This window comes from Eretmochelys imbricata, chromosome 8, assembly GCF_965152235.1.
Source record: "Eretmochelys imbricata isolate rEreImb1 chromosome 8, rEreImb1.hap1, whole genome shotgun sequence".
NCBI lineage: Eukaryota > Metazoa > Chordata > Testudines > Cheloniidae > Eretmochelys > Eretmochelys imbricata.
The window spans coordinates 45,070,195-45,093,260 of NC_135579.1; the positions used below are offsets into that span (position 1 = coordinate 45,070,195).

The 23,066-nt window shown below is 44.0% G+C and overlaps 1 protein-coding gene across 2 annotated transcripts in view; it reads left to right on the forward strand.

The window, feature by feature from the left end:
* The window catches only part of TADA1 (transcriptional adaptor 1), a 35,957-nt gene extending 13,622 nt beyond the window's left edge, over window positions 1–22,335 (forward strand). The window contains exons 4-8 of one of the 2 annotated variants that reach the window (XM_077824264.1): window positions 9,461–9,558; window positions 11,702–11,911; window positions 13,496–13,647; window positions 18,107–18,269; window positions 19,090–22,335. In XM_077824264.1, the coding sequence (XP_077680390.1) occupies window positions 9,461–9,558; window positions 11,702–11,911; window positions 13,496–13,647; window positions 18,107–18,269; window positions 19,090–19,242 (776 nt within the window). In that variant the 3' untranslated portion in view covers window positions 19,243–22,335. Of the gene's footprint in view, window positions 1–9,460; window positions 9,559–11,701; window positions 11,912–13,495; window positions 13,648–18,106; window positions 18,270–18,419 lie in introns of both variants that reach the window. The other variant, XM_077824265.1, reaches the window with a different exon arrangement.
* The last annotated feature ends 731 nt before the right edge of the window (window positions 22,336–23,066 follow it).

The following is a 23,066-nucleotide window of genomic DNA, read 5'->3' on the forward strand; positions in this document are numbered from 1 at the left end:
TACTTAGCTTGTGGAAATTGCCTCCTTCAGTGTTTTTGTTCCTAGGAAGACTTTCAAAAACTACTTGTGTTTTTGCTTTCACATGCTTGTGTTTTCTCCCCGGGAGGGAAATCCTACTGAAGTGTACATTCAGTTTATAGGGTCTCTGATCCATCTTGATGAACAAAGCAATTAGTTGTTTTTTAGCTAATCCTGGATTCTATAGGGCCCCAATTTCTTTTTCAGTAATCTTGGGCTAACAAAGACTTGGAGCTATAGTCATCTACACCTGAGACTGGATAACTTTTTTTTTTTTATTAATTATTCAGAGGTGGCAATGTGTTTTGGTTTAAGGGCCAACAAGTCTGACAGACAGGGATGGGTTGACCATGTCCCATTTGCCTCCAAAGAAAGGAGGAGAGGTGAAAAGAAGAAATGTGTGAGAAAGAAAGAGATGGGAATAAAGCGACAACTGAAAAGAGAAGAGAGTGATCAGAGAGATTCTCCTAAGCATTTGTCCTTCTCTATTCTGGCCAAGAAAATAAAATGAAAGAAATAAACAGAATGGGTGGGTTCTTTTCTGTAACACATATCTTTGTAGCTTCATCTGTTAGTACATTTCTTTTCCTCTCTCTGCTCTTGCTGCTGTACACTGTGTGTGTGTGTGTTGGAAAAGTCTCAAATGCCACCGCCTTCCTTTTGCTGGGGTTTGACTGTACTCTGCCCCTATGGCAAAGCAGTGCAAGCCTGGAGAGAAGCAGCTCTGTTCTCTTTCTCAGCTTGTTGCTTTTGTTAACAAGGCTAGAAGCTGGCTAGCTCCACAGTGGATCGGTTGTCACAAAACCCTGCCAATGTGACATCGGCAAATCTTGAACTGCACAAGAGTAGTCGTTAAAGTTTCCCATGTGCTAATACTGCTCCCTTCAATGTGTGCAATAAGTATAAACTGTGCTCTAGAAATTAGTAAAATGAACACATGCTGTCACTTATAATGCTACTTCTAAGCACCTCTAGTTATGGAAAGAGATGCAGTTCCTTAATATTACACTAGATGACAACTACCACATATGGCCTGGCTGTGTGGATTTATGTGTGGTAACGCACGTGCTTAAAGGAGCAGTTAATGTTGCTCAAGCCTCCTTGGATCTGCTGATATTGTTGCAACTTTAAAATCTCCAGGCTTAACATTATATTAACCTGTTTGCATAAAACCTGATAAGGGAATGGTGGCAGAAGGGCTTAGTAACAACACATGGAATCATATCGTCTGTCTATGCAGGCAGTACAACTGTACTCATCATCTCGAAGTGCCTTGCGAATTCTAATGAATTTATTTTTAGAGAACTTCTGGCTTTTTCCCTATTCACTAATCTTTTTTTTTTTAAGTTGTTGGAAAAGGCAGGTTAGAGAGAGAGGTTTTATGCTTCAGTCTGACAGCAGGGAGGTCTGGTATTGTTGATTGCTTCCAGGCTTGTGTTCCACACTTGTATCAACCTGCTGAGCAAACTGTCTCCTCTGTCACTTTTGAGGTTCCCAGTTGCTGTGGAATTCTGCTGTCATGACTGAAAAGAGTGAGGGGCAGTCCCACAGCGTAGCTGGGGTTACTTCTATAAAGGCTTTTTTGAGGATAAGAACTGAAATCTTCACCTTGCTGCTGTCTTAAAGTCTGAATTAATGCAAAGAATTAATGCAAAGAATTACGGCTCTGTATGATGTGCTCTTGGTAACCTATCTTGCTTAGTAAAAAGACCGTAACATAAAATCCCTCCTGGCCAGAGGTACAGAATCCCCTTACCTGTAAGGGGTTAATTAGTTCAATTAACCTAGTTGGCACCTGACCAGAAAATGCTTTCAAATCTGGGGCGAGAGGGGGGAGGTTTTGTTTATGTTCTTTTTTGTTTGTTCCCTCTCTGACAGAGAGAGAGAGAGACCGGGGCAGGAAAAATCATCTCCTAAAAACATACCTGAAAGGACCATCTAAGATTACAAAAATTGTAAGCAAACCAAGAAAATATGTTAGATCAGTGGTCCCCCAACCTTTCTGTGGGGATAGCATATGCCTATTCCCAGAAGACTCTGGCAGATGCCAGACACCCAGCCGCCGACATGCCGCCGAGACACGGCAGCGGCAAGAAGGGTCGCCGTTGAAATGCCTCCTAGAAATGGCAGTGCTTCTCAGTAGCATTTTGGCGGGTGGTTCTCCGGTGCACACAACTGCCCCAGCGGGTGCCATTGCACTCGCGGGCACTGCGTTGGGGACCCCGTGTTAGATTATCTTTTGTTTTAGCTTGTGAATTTTCCCTATGCTAAGAGGTATGTAACTGGAAAGCAAAGTCAGAGGGGAATCCTCTGTGTTTTAAATCTTTTTATTTACCCTGTAAAGCTACCTTCCATCCTGATTTTGTAGGTGTGATTCTTTTACTTTTTTTTTTTTTTTTTAAATTAAAATTCTTTAAAAACCTGATTGATTTTCAGTGTCCTAAAAAAACAGGGTTTGGTCTGTGCTCACATTAAACCAATTGGTTAGTATATTATTCTCAAGCCTCCCCAGGAAAGGGGGTGAAGGAGCTTGGGTGGATATTTTCGGGGGGAATAGGGCTCTAAGAGGCCCCACTCTGAATGTTTGTTTAAATCGCTTGGTGGTGGCAGCAATCCCGTCCAAGGACAAGGAAAGGAATTTGTGCCTTGGGGAAGTTTTTAACCTAAGATGGTGGAATATAAGATTAGGGGGTCTTTCATTCAGGTCCCCACATCTGTACCCCAGAGTTCAGATTGGGGAGGGAACCCTGACAGAAGACTACTGTGTTTTTGAAGAGCTGTGGCTCTTTTTCTTTTTCTTTACTACTGTTTTTCCTCATGGTATCCCATGCTCACTCATTTTACCCACACTCTTAATTTCTGACCTGCTCAAGACTTCCTTACTTTGTGTTTCTAAAGATTCTCAATGCTTACAGTTCAGTCTTATGCCTTCTACAAAAGAACACCGTGTTACCTTCTACACCTACTAGAATATTGGCTTATTCTACGAAGTGAAGAGCACTTGCATGTTCTGTCTCCCATCCAAATGCTAACCTAGCCCTATGATGCGTGGCTTGTGACAGGTCATCCAAGGCTATAGGTCAGAAGAATGCAAGCCCAGTGTATAGGTATAATAACAGACCTGTGGAAAGAATAAAGAAAAATGGCAAAGCCTGAGGTGGTCTGTGCAGCACAAAGCAAGAGAATTCAGGAGGAAGTAGCTGTCAATGAGTGGGTGAACAGTAGAGCCCATCACATAGATGAGGTTCATTACTTCAGTGCCCCGATACTTGAAGCCTTTAATATGAACCTCATGATTAAGTGCTAGAATACTGTGTGTTAAAAGGTATTCTAAGGGCACAAGGCTCAAGAAAATTAAGAGGAAAGATTAAAACTGGAAACAAAATATTAAGTTGTAGAAACTCCCCCTCATAGTAGCAAAACACTAAGCAGGTGCTTAAATCCTTAACTTTAAGGCCCATCAGCTTCAACAGAATGTAAGCATGTACTTAAAGTTAAATATGTGTTTGGCTGAATAGGGGTTGGGATTACTTGCCTACTTTTGTTGAATAGGATGACTATGTGAAGGGAACCTGTATGTTCAAGAACACTGGCCCAAGGAACACCTTAACCCAGAGATCTGCTTGGGGATTTTACACAGTCAGAAGGTGACCTCTGTAACTGCAAGAGAAAATAAGCTTGGCAATGTGAAGCCCCAAGTTCCATAACTAAACATCCCAATGACAGTGGAGAAAACAGGATTGATGTGTTGAAAGGATAAGCCTTCAGCTGACGTTGCTGTAATTGTCTGGAAACATTAGGAAATCAGATAGTGATATCCAAATGCCTGATGATCATATTTACTGACTGAATTCTAAATCAGATTCAGCCCTCCTGGAAAATACTATGGAGGTTCTTCAGGATCCTGTGTGGCAGTAGCATAACCAGCTGGATATCTGTGATGATGATGATGAAATTCTTGTTTTTCATATTCAGCTTCTTTTCCCTCTCTGCCCCTGGGAACACTGAGACAATGGTGCAGGCTTGTAGGAATAAAACAGGTTTGTCTGCTAGGGGTGAGAGAAGTAAAGAAAATGTTCTAGGAATACTATAGAAGCCAAACTATGACTAGCCTACATGCTAAGTAGGTAAAAGAGTAACTGCTCTGAGATCCTTGATAAACTGTAGAAAATCCTAGAGAAATTAGCACATCCTGAATTAAACAGCAGCACCCAACAAACTCAGATTTAGCAGTTAGCCATGATGCTCCATGAAACAAATATAAATTTTAAAATGATCAAAATACAAAAAAACACATTCAACCTTTCTCCTAAATTCAACTGACATCTTTAAAATAGCTCATAAACAACATGCAGAAACAAAATTAGAGGTGTTCGAAGCAAATTGATTTATTTACATCATAAAGAGCATTAATTTCACAGTCTCTTATTTTTGCTGAGTGGGCAAATAGGACAACTGGCTGTATAACTGAAACAATACTGCTCGATAACAACCATACTAATTCTTGAGTTAATGATGCAAAAGGTTTCAGGGCCAAGATTGGAGATAACTTTTGAGGAAAAACATCTATAATACCTACATAATAGTAGGTAATGTGGCAAATCTTCAACCTGGCCAGGCCCTCTTGGGCAAAAGTGATTGTGCCTCTCATTGCCAGTGTACATACGTTCCAAATAAACCAACTGCATTGGATGGCCTTTAGATAAGGGAGCCCAGGAGACATTTGTTACATTAACATCTGCCTTATCTGGTAGTTTAGAAATATCTTCTTCTCTAAGCTTAATCAAAAATTTCATATATGGAACACCCCACCTCCCCTGAATTATTCCACGCCACTCTCTCTCCTGTCATCCTACATTAGAAAGCCTTGGCATTTTTGGAGTTTAATACGCTACTCACTCCAATTTCTGCTCCGAAATCAATCATGCATATATGGTGCTGCAGTCAGGCTGTGGCTTTCTCTTGTCCCTAGAACCATTATTAAAAACCAGGGCCAGAGCCTAGTTAGGGTTAGGTTTCAGAGTAGCAGCCAGTGTTAGTCTGTATTTGCAAAAAGAAAAGGAGTGCTTGTGGCACCTTAGAGACTAACAGATTTATTTGAGCATCCGATGAAGTGAGCTGTAGCTCACGAAAGCTTATGCTCAAATAAATTTGTTAGTCTCTAAGGTGCCACAAGTACTCCTTTTCAGTTAGGGTTAGGATTTCTTAATTTTAAATCTGGAATACTTTCTCTTAATCCATCTTGAGAGGTTGGGATATCTAGCAGGGACCCAAGAGGCTGCTCTCTAACCTTCTAAGGTCTGGGAAGAAATAGCCGGAGTGGACTGAGTATTGGCATTACTCTTCTGGTACATTCATGCTCCATATTCTGAGGTGTGGCGCAGAGACAGAAACAGCCCAGTTCTTCTGAATCAGAAGGAATGCCACATACCCTGTATGGGCTAGGACAGAGGTGGGAAAACTACGGCCCATGGGACCATCCTGCCCGACACTTGAGCTCCTGGCTGGGGAGGTTAGCCCCCGGCCCCTCCCCTGCTGTCTCTCCTCCCCCGCAGCCATGCTGGCAGCCCGGCTGGCTCTGGCGGGCGGCGGGGCTGCGAGCTTTTGCTGCTCTGAGCTGCATGGTAGGGGAGCCGGGGGCTTGGATAAAGGACAGAAGGTCCTGGGGGGCAGTTGGGGACAGGGAACAGTGGGGGTTGGATAGGAGTGGGGTCCTGGGGGGCCTGTCAGGGGGTGGGGGTGTGGTTAAGGGCCTGGGGGAGGCAATAAGGGGACAGGGAGCAGGAGGGGTAAGATAGGCAGTGGGGTCCCCGGGCGCATGGTTTGGGGGGTGGGGTCCCGGGAGGGAGCAGTCAGGGGACAAGGAGTCGGGGGGTTGGCTGGGTCGGCGGTTCTGATAGGGGGTGGGGGGCAGGCTGTTTGGGTGGGGGGGGCACAGACTTCCCTACCCGGCCCTCCATACAGTTTTGCACCCCTATGTGGCCGTCTGGCCAAAAAGTTTGTCCTCCCCTTGGCTAGGAAATACAAATGTGTGGACTTCAGGGGTAAAACCTTTCAAAGATTTTTCCAGAGCTGCCAAATTCCCCCAACATAACTTTGAAATGCTAAAAGCTTTCCTTGGTTTCTGACACGTCTTTAAACACCATTTGTACTAACTTCCCTGTCATCAAATAACGATCACAGAATTGTTAACCCCACCCTAGCGTGTCTGTGTGATATTGTCCGATTTTATATTGTCTGCTCTGCTCTTTGACAAGCTAAAAGTTGCAAAATTGCATAATTTTATTGGCTATCATGTAAAATGTGTGGTAAATCATTTACCTTTCTGAATTTTTATTTTGTTTAATAAAACAAAATGATCACAGCATGATACCGAAAGCCTGAAGGAGGGGCAATGTTATTTCCCTGAACAGCACTGGGGGTGCAGATGTTTGCAGAGTAAACATAAAGGAGCGGATTGGCTGCATATTAGACAGATTATCATGAAAGGGCTGGCAGCCCTTACCTCACAGGAAGCAATCCCAATCTTTGTTCTTTAGTGGGAGCTGCACTCTCAGCCAGAGAGCTCAAACTGGGGGCAGGGCAGGTGCCTGATAGTACTACCGGTGAATGAAAAAATCCATCAGATCAAACCTTCTCCATAGCCCCTCCCCCAAAAATAATGGAGTGGGAGCTGGTGCACAAGATTCTGTGAACATTTCAGTAGGAGATACTGACTACTCTGCAGGACTCCCCTTGCCAAGGGTATGTGGTATAAAGTCTGTAATATTGGTCTGGCCAGCAGTGGCAATGGAAATACAAGTAGCTAACTCCTGAGCAGTATCCAAGTGGGCTGCTTGGCTACACCTTCTGGTGTGATGTAATATATAACAACCATCCCTGTTGCAACTGGTTTCACTTGGTCCTTCCTCCTCCTTCCGTCAGTTCCACACAGTTGCTAGCTTTCTGTCTGCTTTCTGGGTCTCTGTTTCTTCTTCAACTTTTTTCATACTCCCTTGCCCTTTTAAGGATGAATATGACATTTGTTTATTAAGAGCCTGATCTAGTACTTATTAAAGTCAATGGAAAGACTTGCACTGACTTCAGTAAGATCCAGTGGGCCAGACTCTGATACCCTCACTCATGCTGGGTTGCACCGTACTCCACAAAGTTGTCCTCCACTTGTGGCATCTGATATGTTCAGCTGTGAGTAAGGGTATTTGGATCTGGCCCCAAGCATTGGAGCAATATGTTGCTGCAAATTTACCTTTCAGCAAGTTAGCACATAAACTTCAAATTGAACTTTGTTGTTGCCTTAATAGGACTTGAATACCTGCCAGGCACCGGATATTGAAAGGCTAATTGTCATGTCCTGACACAGCATGTTTCTTACAAAACTCCAGAATGTCAAACAATCTTTTCAATAAAAGATATATCTATATTATGCTTACACAATCCCTCTCGTTTCAAAATTACTTACGAACTATAGTCCAGGATGACTCTGCTAGTGAAATGCAGCCATTTCTGGGGATGATGTATGGCAACTGTCAAGTAGAACACAACAGTGCTTCACAACTGAACCTGAAGAGTACCTTTTTAGAACTGAAACTGTAGAGGGAATTTATTTAGGCTGACCATAATTCCTAGAGTTGGAATGTGGCCAGGATGCTGACTCTAAGATCCCTACTCTTAAAAAGAATGTCATGGGATCTTTAAGAACCACATATGATCAGGACCTTGGTTTTAAGTCTCATCTGAAATATGGAAAGTACTTAAAGCACCTTAAAGAATCTATCATTAAACACATGAGATACAATGGGACTCTTCATGTGCTTAAAGTTAAGCATGTGCTTAACTGCTTTGCTAGAGGAGGGCCTAGCAGCACAGTTCATCCCAGTGCTACTTTTAATGTTTAAACAATAACACATTTAAACACTTTAACTTTAAGCATATAGGAAGTGTCTGCTGAGCTGCGTGTGTGTGTGGAGAAGTGGGACGGGGTGCTACTGAGAGGGCCTGAATGATACGCATCACCCTTTTCTTCATCCTGCCTACAAAAACCTCTGCGTCCATGGCCCTGAGCAACTTCGTTCTGTCTTCATAGTTTCCCTGAAATGCTCTACTCTTTTCCCTCCCCTTCTACTAGAAGAGTTAAGGTTGCTCTGATGTGTTGCATAGAGAGAAACTTCTAGTCTTTGAGTGTGCAACCCCAGCTTGGTTTAAGAATTGTATATATAACTTCAGTTGGTGACTTCCTTTTGTCTAAAAAATATTTTTTTGGGGGTGGGGAAATATGAAATGATTTGGGTGTAGAAAATTGTTTTTAAAATACATTTTATTCTCTTATTAGTAGTTCTTCCAAATCAACACCATTGTTATGAACTCCTTGGCGTCAGTAGTGTAGGGACTGCTGTGTCAAGAAATCCTTGTGTTTTTGAGCTTCTATATGGAGCTCTTACTCCTTGGGGCAGCTATTTCTCAGGGTAAGTAAGAACATATGAAATCCTAGGTATATAAAGGATCCATTAACAGACAATGCAATGTCTGTTATTTTTCCATCCCTCAATATAATTTGAGTTCTCTAAGATGTTTCCCCACATACTGTTGTCCTCAAAAGTTTAGGTCATTGTTTTTAAAATGAAAAGCTCTTTCTGGGTGTAGACATTTGTATACCACTACAGGATTACAAACGGGAATTCCAACCACTAATTCCTTGGTCAGACTCATGTCATGTGAGATAGCTCTGTGAAATATGTTGAACAGTCTGGAGACTCTAGAACTTTCAGGGTCATTATCATCACTAAAACCCAGTGAACACACATCTAGCTTTTCTCTGTATATGATTTTGTAATTTGCATAATAGCAAATACAGGATGTGCCTGAAGAATTAGGATCCAATTCTGTGAGGGTCAGAGCAGTCTCAGCTTCCAGTGGCTTTTATAGGAGATGAGGATGCTCAGCACCTCTCAGGAGTCACTTGGAACTCTGCAGGCTCGGACTTTAACTATGCTTCTCAAGTATCTGAAGTCATACAATCCTTGATGTACTGCTTAATAAACGTCTTCAGAAGTCATCCACCAATACAGTGCCTGCCATGTCCTTTTAGGTAGGTGTAGTGTTGTCTAGCCATTATATATATGTGCCTTTGTGATAGCCTCATGCATCTATTGCAGTTTAAAAACATGTTGCAAGAAAGGCACAATATTGTTCAGATAATTTCCCTCTGAAGTAACAGAATTATTGCTCAGATACATGGTTTTAGTAGTCGAGAATAGTAACAAGCCAAATAGCGTAAAATAGAAGTGGTACATACACTTAAATTGGAAAGTATGGAAGTGCTCTTCAGAGGTATCAGAACCTTGTGGGTTTTGTCTTGTTGTTAACTGTATGAACTAAATTATATTGGCTAAAAATTGGAGTGACCTTCCCCTCTCCGCTTTTTTCCCTTCTCTCCTATTTTCAGAGGGTCCTGGGCCTCTGCCGTGGACGGGTGGCTCTGCAGCTAAACCTGGAAAACCCAAAGGAAAGAAAAAGTTTTCTTCTGTTCGGCAGAAGTTTGATGTAAGTTTATATTCTGCAAAGGGTCTCCACTCTGCTAAACACTCTAGAAATGAAGAGCTGGCAACTTGTGAGCAGTAAATGGCCCCTTTGTTAGCTGGGATGGCTAAGATGCTTCACCTCATTCCAGCAGAAGCATTTTTATTAAAGCAATAAGTATTCAAGTGTAATTACCAGACAAGTCTCTTTCAGTCCAGATATTTATAATTTCATGCTGCCCCTGATCTCTTGTTGACTTTAAAAAGCTAAGTGCTTCATGAAGCAAAAGGTCATCGTTCCATATATTATAGTTACCGTTATGCTTGCCTCTTCTTCTCAAATTGACTTGCTGCGTGAGCCTGGTTGGGCTAGCCAACTCCATATTGCTTTGGGATGTCTGGATGGGTGCAACACTTTCTTTTAAACAGACCACTCTTAGAGGGCTCCAAGTTTCTTAAGGGAAAATACTTCGGAGTGCCTCTTCTCTGCCTAGGCTTTTCCCTGTGGGGTAAGGGGAGAAACGCCTAGGACTAGGTTCTCATTTACACTAATCCCCTTTTATATTACTCTGACATTCTAAAGGGTCTGTAAGGTGGGCCCACTTGGAGACTGTTTTACACTGCCAGAGTGGTATAAAGAGCATTAGTGTGAGTGAGAATTGGGCCCATAAACACGGAGAATAAATCTGACACTGGTATAATCTGGCACTGTAATATTCTTTACAGACAGTGGTCTTAAAGAGTTGTGAACCCAGTGGAAGTAGAATTATATTTAGAAATTGCCACAATGATTCAGACAATATTTCTTACTATTCACCCAGTTTTGGCCAAGACTGTAACAGCAATGCATAGAAGCTGCTATTCAGATAATCTGTAGTATCTTCATTTATAAAAATTCACAGTAATCTTTTCGTGCTAAGCAATGATGAGAATCTGGTTAACTGAGTAATACATATGTCTGGTGGTGGACTTAAAACTTGGTGGGTTTAAAAAATGTGAATGTGTATATATACTGTACATATGCATTTTTTTTCAGGAATGTATGATAGAGTAGTACTGTATTAAGGTTTTATCAGGATGAATTTTGGATAGGATTATTTACAAGTAGTGAAGTTAATAATCCCATTAGAGTTAAGATGTTCAGCGATGTTCAGCTGACACCAAAATACTGCTGAGAGAGGAGATTTCTGTTAATGCTCCACTCGATCTCTCAAAAGGACCACCTCTCTGCTGCAAGGAGAGAAGGGGAAAAGAAGTGTCTTCTACTCTATCCTCCTCCTCCCCTCCTGCCCCATGAATAACTTCTGTGCCTGTCCCTGCTATTAGTATCCTCAACAGCATGAAATTGACACAATTTCATTGCTACCCAGGAAGGTCCAAGTAACAGCTGTGAAATTACCAGATTTCATGTTAATTCCACTTTGCTTCTGCTTTCCAAAGACATATGTTTTCTGTTTGCAGAATCAGTTACATTTTGAAGGTTATATCTTTGCAACCAAATGAAAGCTGAAGTGCTCAAAATTAGCAGAACAACTTCCCACTCATTAGTGGTAATATTTTTTTCAATCATATTTAAATAAACATTGGTTAGATATATGGTTATCCTTTGTAGTTTTGTATAAAGCTTTTATAACCCCCTCTATCCGAGGATATCTGTATAAACATTAACTAATTAAGCATCTGATATTTTGGGGTGACTGAAAAACAGCTCTTTCTGAGTGGAAACTGCCAGCTGTTTAGCAGCACACAGCAATGTTAAGTTGAAAAGGTAAGGTAAATTGAAGTGTAGTTGTAGCCATGTTGGTCCCACGATATTAGAGAGACCAGGTGGGTGAGGTCGTATCTTTTATAGGACCAATTTCTGTTGATATGAGAGACAAACTTTCGGTTCTGTGTGGCTCAGAAGTTTGTCTCTCTCACCAACAGAAGTGGTCCCATAAAAGATATTACCTCACTCACCTTGTCCAGGTAAATGTAAGACAGGCAGAATATAATAACCAAAGTTGGAACTCAACTAGGCGGCTATGCTTAAAATCCTTATTCTGTTATGAAGAGTGCCTTGTTTAATGACCATGTAAATTCAGGACCTCAATTTCACATCTCCCCTGAAAACCGTACTCACTGCTGGAATTAGTAGTTTTTAAATGAAAAGTGTGTTTGTCTGATAGCACCGATTCCAGCCTCAGAATCCATTGTCTGGAGCCCAGCAGTTTGTGGCAAAGGATCCTCAAGAAGATGATGATTTGAAGCTGTGTTCCCATACAATGATGCTTCCCACGCGGGGCCAGCTAGAAGGAAGGATGATAGTGACTGCATATGAGCACGGGCTGGACAATGTCACCGAAGAGGCAGTGACGGCTATTGTCTATGCTGTGCAGGTTAGAAAAGACAAACCAACAATGTGGTTTTGATTATGCTACTAATAAAAGGCTTTGTATATGGTGAGGCACAACAGTGTGTGAGAGGAAACTAGCTTCACTATATTTACAGGTGACTTATGAGAATCCATGCCATGTGTTTCATAGGTGCCTCCCAAACTGGCACCGAAAGTTATTCCTGCAGCACTTCAGATCATAGTCTTGGCACACGTAAAGGATCTTGTATTTGTGCATACAAAAATATAATTTGCAGAAACTCAGAGTGAAAAATTGTAGGCACAATTTTAGAAGCTGAGTTTGAAAACGTTTGACCTTCAGCTTTTAAAATAAGACTTCTTTAACTATGATGGATTTTTAAAATGTATATTCCATTACTAGCAGCGGTTTATACTCCAGATTTATATCCAGAGACCACAAGATTAGTTTTGAACAGTCCCTTTTTAGGCACGTCAAGCTATTGTAAAACTTGTCTGCTCTTGAAGCTCAAGCAAGGTAGATAAATCATATAGTGCCTAAACCTGAAGTGCTGATTACATGTAATTTCCATTGTCTTCTATGGGAGTTGTGGCTATTAGCATCTCTCAAGATCAGGCCCAAGCAATGCAAGCAACTACTTAAGACTTGTGCTTCTGGGTGCTTACACAGCAGACTCAGAGGCCAGTCTGATCTCCCCATCCATCAATAGGACCAGATGTGGGAGCAACTTTCTGCTTGTTCTTTTCACCCCTGTACATCCCTCTCCAGCTGTTTCACCTCAGAAGTAAGGCCAGCCCTTAATAAAAGCATAGTGTGGCTTTCAGAATAGCTTTAAGTGCAATATTCCTATGCACATGCACTCTCTGATGCTGATTATGAAACCCTTTCTTGTCCTCCACCACAGTGTGCTAGTTAGTGGTGGGAATTTCCTGACATTTAAGAGACATGTTTAAGGTTGGTACCAGGAGATCTCAAATTAGAGCTGTGAGTTTCAGTTCACAGACAAGTGCACATAGTGCTCTGTTTACTGTGCTTGTTCTGCTTTGTGTACAAATAGGGTAAAGAAATTTACACCAATCCTGCTGTCTGAAGGCAGGCGCCCCTGACATTTGGTACCCTACTGGTTTGCAGAAATAAATCAGGAAGAGAAACATATGAACTTGTGATAGCAAGGAAATCAGCATGCTGGCTTTGTTTTGTTTGGGTTGCCCTCCTGAGGCACTAGGATTTTTATCTGGGTTGGAGATCTGTTTTTTTTCAGGGCTATCTTGATTTTTTTTTTTTTCCAGATTCAGTAAAAAACTATAAAATACATTCTTTTCCAGATATGTGATGCAGGGGGGTGCTATTTGTATCATCTTCTACTGAATGCACTTCCTTTAAAATAACATTGCCGGATTGTACTTCTAATAATGGAAGCTATCCATACAACAGAATCCACCAGTTAATAGTCTAAAATGAATAGTTATGAAACTGCCTCTATATATGACCAATGGCATTTGTGATGCACTGATTGCAGCGGTATCTAGGTGGAAGGGATAAACAGGCCTATGTGACAATATTGAGAGCATGCTCCACAAATGGTAAAGGTAACATTTGTCATTACAGAATCACCTTAAGGATATTCTGGCATCTGTAGTATCCAGGAGGAAAGCCTATCGCCTGAGAGATGGTCATTTCAAATACGCCTTCGGAAGCAATGTTAATCCACAGCCTTACCTGAAAAACAGTGTTGTTGCCTATAATAATCTAATTGAATGGTAAGCGAGCTTTCATGGAGCTACCTCGTTCTAAACATAGTCAATGAGTAGTTGGTGTAGGAGACTGAGCATACTGATCCATTTTTTTTTTTAAACCCCTGGAGAAAACTTAGTGGTAATATTTAATATTCAGAAACTGCAGATGTGCCAGAGGACTGTCCCTACTGGGCAGAGGGGAAGGACTTGGGGTTTAGCATAAGTGCCCTGGTGAGAAGTCTGTGTCCCTTACCACTGATTCCTAGCATGTGAGGACCCTGGAATTCCTGTTTGGGTGTTCTCTCTAGATCCAGTCTGAGGACTCAGTTTTTCATATAAGCCTCTGGTTAGTAGGCGAATGTTTGATTTGAAGTACACAGACTCTTACCCCCCCCTTCCAACTACCTCTTGCTGCTGGAAGGGAGAAGCAGCTTTCACCTGTATAAAACCTTAAGATGAGATAAGAATACGCCATGCCCCTACGATCTTCTGACTTATGAAGAATAGCGAAGGGGTTGGGCCACTATTTCCCTTCCCTGTTCTCCGGGCTCTACCACTTTCCCAGCCTCTCTTTGGGTCCTACTCCCATGTGGATAGCTCCAGTGTCCACCTTTGTTGTTGCCTATAGCTTTCCCAGATAGCTACAGTGTGGAATTGACAAAGATACTGACTCGTGGCTACTGTGCAGAACTCTTTTGGTCAGCAGTAAAATTATCAGCAATGATTTTGATTTCAGTCTCCTGCTGCAGCCTCTTGGGAAGGCTATGAGCAGCAGCAGCAGCAGTAATTTTGCATCTGTCTGCAGACTCAGGAAGACTGTACAGTTCATATCTGGAAGGTTATCTTCTCAGCATAAGGAGTGGTGTTTTGTTTTGTTTTGCATGAAAGAGTAAATTCTGCAGAAGATTATGCTTCTCCCCCATCCCACTCCCTCTCCACAGGGAAAATTTCCTGTTCCCTGCTGGCAAATGAATTTTTCAAGCCCTAATAATGCTGTGTACATCTGAAGTACCTTTCATCCAGGGATCTCAAAGCCTTTTCTGTACATTAACTGCCAAGGGAAGGGAGGAAAGCCCATTACTGGAAACATTTAAATTGGATTGGATAATGTACTGAATTGTATTTTAAGACTAATTATGCACTGGTCCCAGGGTACAGGCTTGACGATCTATAACTAAGGCTATGCTTTAGTCATGGGTACTTTTACTAAAAGTCATGGACAGGTCTTGGGCAGTAAACAAAAATTCACAGCCCATGGCCTGTCCATGACTTGTACTATATACCCCTAACTAAAACTTGGGCCCAGGACCCCTGCTGGTGCTGGGCGGGGGAGGGTTGGCGGGTCTGGTAGGCTCCCTACTCAGCTGCGTGTGTTCCTGCAGCTCCCTGCACTGCCTCTGGCATGAGCTACAGTTCCCACTGGCAGCCAATGGGAGCTGCAGGGGCGGTGCCTGTGAGCGTGGGTAGTGCGTGGAGCCCCCAGCCCCTCCGCCTAAGAGCTGCAGGGACATGCCAGTCACTTCTGGGGAGGGCCCCCCCCCCCGAGGTAAGCGCTACCCTGCACCCCAGCCCTGAGCTCCCTCCCACACCCAAACTGCCCCAGCAACTGCCAGCGCAGTTGGCCCAGGGGCTGCCTGATCTGCTTGGGCAGCCCCGGTGCCAGCCGCTGCACAAGTGACAGTATCCGTGACTTCTGTGACCTTCATGACAGACACGCAGCCTTATCTATAACTAATCTTCACAACATCCCTGGTGTGAGGCCATTTTTGGCATGCATAGGTGCTCTCTCCATGTGTTGTCCAAACTCTGCACAGGTACCTGGCTCAGCAGACCCAGAAAGACCAGACTCAGGTCAGTGGTAAAGGCATTCAGCCAGGTTTATTGCCCTCAAGACACAGTACTAGCTTCCCAGATCAGTGTCTACAGGTACAGTAAAACAGGAGTGCTGAGTGACAAGAACTCAGTCAGCAGTGGGACTCTCTGTTGCCCCTGAGGCTGGAAAAAGGTTAAGGTGAGGTACCCCAACATTTATAGACTGAGACAAACAATCTGGGATAAACAACTTACGTACCACCTTGTGTGTTTGATGACGTTTGTTGCCACCCCTTGTACCTTTGTCCTGATGTTTCAGATAAAACATCCCTGTTGATCACTTCTGTCAAATCATCTCTTGTGCTAGTCTGCTGGAATGTGTTTATATATTCAGTGTGTTTTAGCAATGTTAGCAGTACCTGTGCCAAGTTCATGTACCGGACACTGAACTTACAGGCATTTGCTTCAGTATCGTAGAATCATAGAATATCAGGGTTGGAAGGGACCTCAGGAGGTCATCTAGTCCAACGTCCTGCTCAAAGCAGGACCAATCCCCAATTAAATCATCCCAGCCAGAGCTTTGTCAAGCCTGACCTTAAAAACTTCTAAGGAAGGAGATTCTACCACCTTCCTAGGTAATGCATTCCAGTGTTTCACCACCCTCCTAGTGAAAAAGTTTTTCCTAATATCCAATCTAAACCTCCCCCACTGCAACTTGAGACCACTACTCCTTGACCTGTCATCTTCTACCACTGAATAGTCTAGAACCATCCTCTTTGGAACCACCTCTCAGGTAGTTGAAAGCAGCTATCAAATCCCCCCTCATTCTTCTCTTCCGCAGACTAAACAATCCCAGTTCCCTCAGCCTCTCCTCATAAGTCATGTGTTCCAGACCCCTAATCATTTTTGTTGCCCTTCGCTGGACTCTCTCCAATTTATCCATATCCTTCTTGTAGTGTGGGGCCCAAAACTGGACACAGTACTCCAGTACATTGTCTGACTTTGGTTCACAGCCTCTGGCTTGGGCCTCAGGTCTTGCACGAGGCCTAATGCTCTAGACTCTCTCTCTACTACAGTAAATAGAGCATGCAGCTTGTGATGACAGAGAGATTGGAATTGCCAGAGGTGCAAGCCATGGATGGTAACCCACAGAATCCCCAATCCGTTTGTACTACCCTCCTGGAGGGGGACAGTCCAATAGTTTAGAAAGCTGAAAGTTGGAATTCTGTTTAATTGGTCAGTTATTCCTTCCTTAGGAAGCGTTCGTAAGAAACCAGGGCTGGCCCCTTGGGGTGGATTCAGCATCCAGTGTTTTGTTTGTATTCCATTCCAATCTTATACCTCCCTCATCACTGTGCTATCTGAGCACCTTCCAGGAGTGCACAAAGTAACATGACTAGCATCTGTCACATATGGGACTCCCTTTTTTAATTCTCCAACGGAAAATGATGTTAAGGTCTTTTAAATAATTTATATTTATTTGTTTTCTTTCTGCTCCGTGTGCTTTTTGCTGAAGGTGAGGTCAGAAAATTGCACCTGCACTTGGAGCAGAAGCTGATGAGGGTCAAGGCAGTTCTTATATTCTTTAAAAATTTGTTTTGCGGTCTCAGGCTGGCCCCCGGCAAAGCTCAGTCTCTGCACAGCAAAGCACTACCCTTGTGGTGGACAGCGCCATTGTGCCTTGGGAGCAGAGGCAGTTCCAGGGGCGGGTGAGCTGGGCAGTTGTCTGGGGCACTGAACTGCTGTACCACTCTGCTTTGTTTTGCTCCGCTTCTGATCGGTCGGCAGTTTGGTTTGGTTTTTGTTCTGCTGGGAGCAGGGTGGAGTCCATCACTTCTGCATGCAAGTGATGGGTTTTGCATATGTAAATTATTTCAACTGCAGGGAGGTAGGGGGCCAAAAATAGGACTAGGACTGCTCCGGCTTGGGAGCAGCGCTGTCAGCCACAGCCTTTGTCCCAGAGCTTCAGGTGATCTTTTAGGTTTTACCTTCACCACCTTGCAGATAAAGACTCTGTTTGTTCCTGCCTTATCTCTGCGAGACACGTGGGCCACAGTGGGCTCCTTTATGTTTTCAATCCTGAGATATCAGGGTCTTTTTAATAGCTAATCTCCAGAACACATTTTGTCTCTTGTAATCTCTGAAACCCAAACAGCAATGCACTATACCACAGCGTTTTTTATGCTTAGGACTAAGCATGCTGTCTCTGGCTGCTGGGGAGCAGTGGCATTTTGGCTGTGACCTCACAAAGCAAAAAGCCTTAGAAGGCACCATTGCCATTTGAAGAGTTGCAACTAATACATAGTTTAACCAAGATGTATTTGTTTTTAGTTTGCTGCAACTCTTTACCTAGTGTAGACACAGCCTTGGGATCTGTTCTGGCTGGAGATTAGTCATGTAAGAATGCCAGCAGCCTGTCTGCAATAAAGTGACCAAGTTAAAAGTAACGTAAACCAGTTTAAGTGTGGCCACACGGCTTTGCGCCATTTTAACTTGGTCCCTTTTTAAAAGCTGATTTTTAGTGAAACCAGTGTAACTTTGGTATCCAGACAAGGCCTGAGCCAGCTCTGAGTGAAAAATAAAGTTCAGGAGCCAAGCTACTGCCCTGATATTTCCCCAAATGGGAGCCTCTTTAGTGACTGGAATGTCTTTAATGTCCCTTTCTTTACAGTCCTCCTACCTGTGTGGCACCTTCCGCAGGTCAGAATCTAGCCTCCCATCCCGCTCCTGACGATGCTGAGCAGCAGGCGGCTCTCCTCTTAGCATGTTCTGGGAATACTTTACCAGCTACTCTCCCTCCTGTGAACATGTACGACCTTTTTGAGGCATTACAGGTAACCATTCACGTTCCATTGCAGCATGGCTTGGGGAGATGCTTTCCTGAGAAGAGACTGCTAGTCAGAGCTGATTGTGTCTGCTCTGTAATATGTACTTGGAGACTGACCTGATTTCACTCCCTCCCCACTGCTTGTTTGTTTAAACAGGCTGTTTCCTTGTTTTCTTCTTAAATCTATGGCTATACATGGAGCTGCCTAGAGTATTTGGCAGGGACTCTGGATTGGCCCCGCTAGCTGGGTAAATATTACCACTGTAGCTGCAAGCACATTATGCATTAGCTCATAGGTTCTCACCTTGGGATTATGCACAGGTTACAGGTGGTCACAGCCCCCCTCCCTGCATTCGATTGATGGAGATTCTGGCAGAAATACAGCACACTGAGTTGCCATATAAATCCCTCTTTTCTCTGTGTTCCATGCAGGTACTTATTACCAGCTGGGCTGCTCGAGGTATCCGTCCCTGGGTTTGCATGGCTTGGGGCTGGTGAGACCAAGCATTCTCAGCAGGAAGACTCTTGACTCTGGAATTAGCTTCCTGAGTTTGACCCTTATGAGCATGTTGCAAGACTATCTGTTTCCCTGTGCTTATCCTGAGTGGGTGGCTTCAGTGCAGGTGGTCTCTTCTGGGTGTGTGTCAATGTTGGCAAGTTAGAAACACAAAGCAACATGCTTTTGTTGCCCCTGAGGACCCCCTCATCAGCTTATTCTATAGTTATAGTAAATGTACTAGATGCATCTTATTTTAGAAATGGGGGAGTGAGCGTGATAGCATCTGGCTAACAATGTTTTCTAACGTGTAACTCCCGCTCCCCTGCAGGTGCACAGAGAGGTTGTTCCAGCACACACCGTCTACGCGCTAAACATTGAGAGAATCATCATGAAACTTTGGCATCCAAACCATGAGGAGCTGCAGCAAGACAAAATCCATCGCCAGCGCTTGGCAGCAAAGGAAGGGCTGCTGCTGTGCTAAAGTGAGGATGGCCGGCGCTGAGGCAGGCTGTCGTTTCGTGAACTCAGCAACGGGGGTCTCCTCGGCTTTGCTGGTTTGAAAACAGTTGTGAATCTTGCATCATCGTGTCAGCATTTCAAGGCAGAAATGTGTAATGTGTAACCTTTTCCTATGGAAATGTGACCCAAGGGTAGTACATCTTGTTTGCTACTGTGAAGCCATAGAGTCAACCCAACTCTGGGTTACTCTGACTGCTTGGGGCTGCACTGCTCCAACTGCATTTGAAAGGGAATGGAAGTTAGACTTTGTGTCCTGTGTAGGGAAAAATGTGAGTGGCAGGGGGAGAAGGAACTATTTAGTTTTAAGGAAGACTGATCCACATTTTTGTTTAGTGGGTGTGATGGATCTGTGCTGGCAAAAAGCCTAATGCCCTAGAGGGCTTGACAGAGTGCATGACTATTCCTCACGCTCGCCAGTGACTGTCCGGGTTGCAGCCTGTACCTCTGTGCTTAAAATCCAAGTGAAGAAACATGCCTGTGGCAAAGTACTTTTCCTTTGGTGTAACTAGGACTTCCCTGGAAGGGGAGAAGTCCGCTCCCCACTGCCAGAATGGTTGTCATGTGTTCTCACTCTCTGCACCCAGTCGGTGTCACCAGGGAGAACCCAGATCCTGCCATTGTCCAGTGGCGGGGGAGGCACAGACTACAGAAAGAGTTGGAAGGAGTATGGGATGTTGCACATGTCAAAGGGGCTGATCCAAAGCCATTGACCTCCCTGGGCTTTGGGGCAGGCCCAGAGTGCAGGTGCCCTGCTGTGACAGGTATTTGTATTGGAAAAGGCTGTGCTCTGAGAGTGTCTGTGGTGTAATCACACTAGTATATAGCTCACCAAGATATGTTCAGAACGTGTATGAAGCTGGCAAAGCAGTCTCTCTTAGTACCCAGGGCTTGATCCAGCTTTCCATGAGCTCAGTGTGAGTCTTTCCCTTGATTTCATTGGGAGCTGAATTGGACTTCTGGGGAGTCAAGACACCCAAGTGAAGATGAATATAGTGCCCACGTGGCCCTCCATTTATACCCTGGCAACCTCCACTTCTGGATCTGGACTGTGACACACAAATGGAAGGGCCTGTTCTGGCAAATTCTCTGAACTGCTGTGTACTACAAAGCACAAGGGTATGTACAGGGCAGCTGTGTGAGAGATTTAGAAAACACTGAAATGTGTAGTAAAGTCTGTTTTTGAAAGTAGTATTCTCCGATGCAGATACCCATCCTGCCTGCTCTGTAATGGAGAAGTCCTGCTTTCACAGTCTAGGTACTGTCCAGCTCTGGAGTAAGAGGTAGCCGCTCTGGGAGCCAATAGGAGGAATAGTCAGAGCAATATGAACAAATGATTTCTTTGTTTTATCCAAAAAAACCCAATGAATGTACTGAAGCCCTGCAAAACGCAATGCTCTGATCCGGCTCTGTGACACAAGTGTAAATACGGAGCAGCTCAGTTTGAGCCAGTGATGATACAATGGTGTAAAGAGGGGGAAAATCCCATCCTATGTATTGGAATGAACTATTGTATTCTGGCCTGGTAGGGCTCTCAGTATGGGTTTGGCTTCTTCATAACTTTATAGAGTTGTCCTGAGATATATGAGCTGACAGGTCACCCCTTTTTTCTGAATAGAAGGTATGTATGGAGCTCTCCTCTGGAGAGTTAATAGGTTTCTGTAGTGGGTATTACTGTTGGAAGCCTGTTTGAGGCTGGAGGGAGAACTACATGTGTGTGCTGAGAGGAGAAAGCGGTTTAAAACACACTGAAGTATAGAATCAATCTTTCAAACTGGTGGCTGGGCTGGACTGGACTGTGTTTAGGGCTGAAGCTCCATGTACCCAAATCGGTGCTGTTTTACCTATTCATAAAACTGGACTATGGCAGCTTCCTGTAATGCAGTGCTAGGAGGAGAGGCTGAGGGGATGTCTACACTGGAACTGGAAGGTGTCATTTCCAGCTGGAGGAAACATCCTTGCACCAGTGCACTAAAAATAGAAGTCTTGCTGCCCCAAGTACGTCCCTAGCATTTCAGGTGGGATTGTCCTCAGGGCGGCTAGCCACTGCTGCTGCGGGGGCTACACTTCTGTGGCTAGCGTGCTAACTCAGTCAGAGCCAACGCAGGTATGTCTGCTCAAGCTGGAAATTACACCTCCAGCTCCCGTGTAGGCGTACCTTAAAGGGCTCCCTGTACTCACTTCTTTTCCCCTCTTCAGAACACGCTTGTACTGGGGCAGCTATAATTTGTTTCACTAGTGTACTCAGAACACAGAGCCAGTCTCCGTCTTTCCTCTGGCTGCCTTCCCTATAATTGGTGAGGGGCTCAGATCCCTCCCACCCAATCACTGACCTATCAGTTTGCCTATGCTTCCAGGGAATCCCCTTAACAAACAATAGGTGATGGTTCTGGAGGGTCACTAATGTAGCTAGGTGGCCCCCCCATTAGTCGGTACTTCCCGTTTTTGTGAAGCTTCCCAGGTGAGTGGGAGGAAGTGTACCACATGCCATGGTGTTAGGGGTAGTAAGGGTGGCGGCTGCAGTTTGTATCCAGTGGTTCAGGATGAGAAGGGCCCTAAGTGAGTTATGAAGCCAATTCCAGGAGATGGTGGTGAAGGAAGAAGCAGCATGAGGGACCTGGCAAAGCACTTGGTCACTGGTAGCATGGACCATGCAGTAGCAGCTTCACAGCCTCCTAAAGCCCAGCAGTGTCTGAGCACATGTGAAATCTGCAACAGGACACAGATTTTTTTTCGCCCCGTCTCTTCCCAACACCTGTTTTTTCTTAATTCCCGTGTATGTAGCAGAATGAGCCTTAAAACCCCACCAGTTTGAAATCCACTAGTTTTAGAAGGCAATGCTTAAAACCAAGACTGAGCTATAATACTTACAATGTATACTAGTGAGATCAGCAGGGCACCCGAAGTACTACTGGGTTTGGGATGGGGGCAGGGGATTTCCCAGCTAGTCATAATGCTTATGGTATGGAATGAAAACATTAAGTGTTTGCTAGAAATTTTAATAAGCAGCCTCTAAAGTGTCATACATTTTTAAATAAAAATGCCTAGTGCTAAAATGCATTTGTGTGTGTTTATATGAAGTGCATGCCATGTATATGCTGTGCAGAACCTTTTATTCTCCAGTGCTGTGTAACCTATTCGATGTTAAAGGAAACCGGCCACACGGGGCTGGATTAAGGAAATGCCTCCATTTCCCCATCTGTAAAATGGGGGTGATGGTACTGACCACCTTTTTGTAACAGGATTTTACATCTACTGATGAAAAGTGCTAGAGAACAGCTACGTGGTATTATTTTATTACAGTACCTGTGGCACATCCTCATAGCCCTGCCTCCATACTGGCCCTCCCTCCCTTTGTGGCCTCACCTGTCCTTGGTTTGGTTGTGACAGGGGTCACCCACAAGTGCATTCTCTTGGAAGGTGTTGGGGTGAGTAGCTATTGCCACTAGCTGACAGTAGTCTATCGTTTGGGTGGACTTGGCTGTCAGCACTGGCACATTCATTCACCGTCAGCAATTGTCTGGCTGCTATCCAATAAACGGAACTGATGACCTTGAGCAGTATCGTTTTTCCAAACTGGAAGCTATGTACTCAATGTGACCACCCTTGGAAGGAGCAAACTATCATGTCTGGGAACTGTTAATGGCGACTTTTATTGTGACTTATGACAGTTGTCAAATTTGGGGTTATTTCTCTCATCAGCAACCCACAATAAAGGAATTTCCCAAATTTCAAGAACGTGGCTCAAAATGGCACTTGATTGGTTGGAATCCAGTGGTCTTTTGGCTA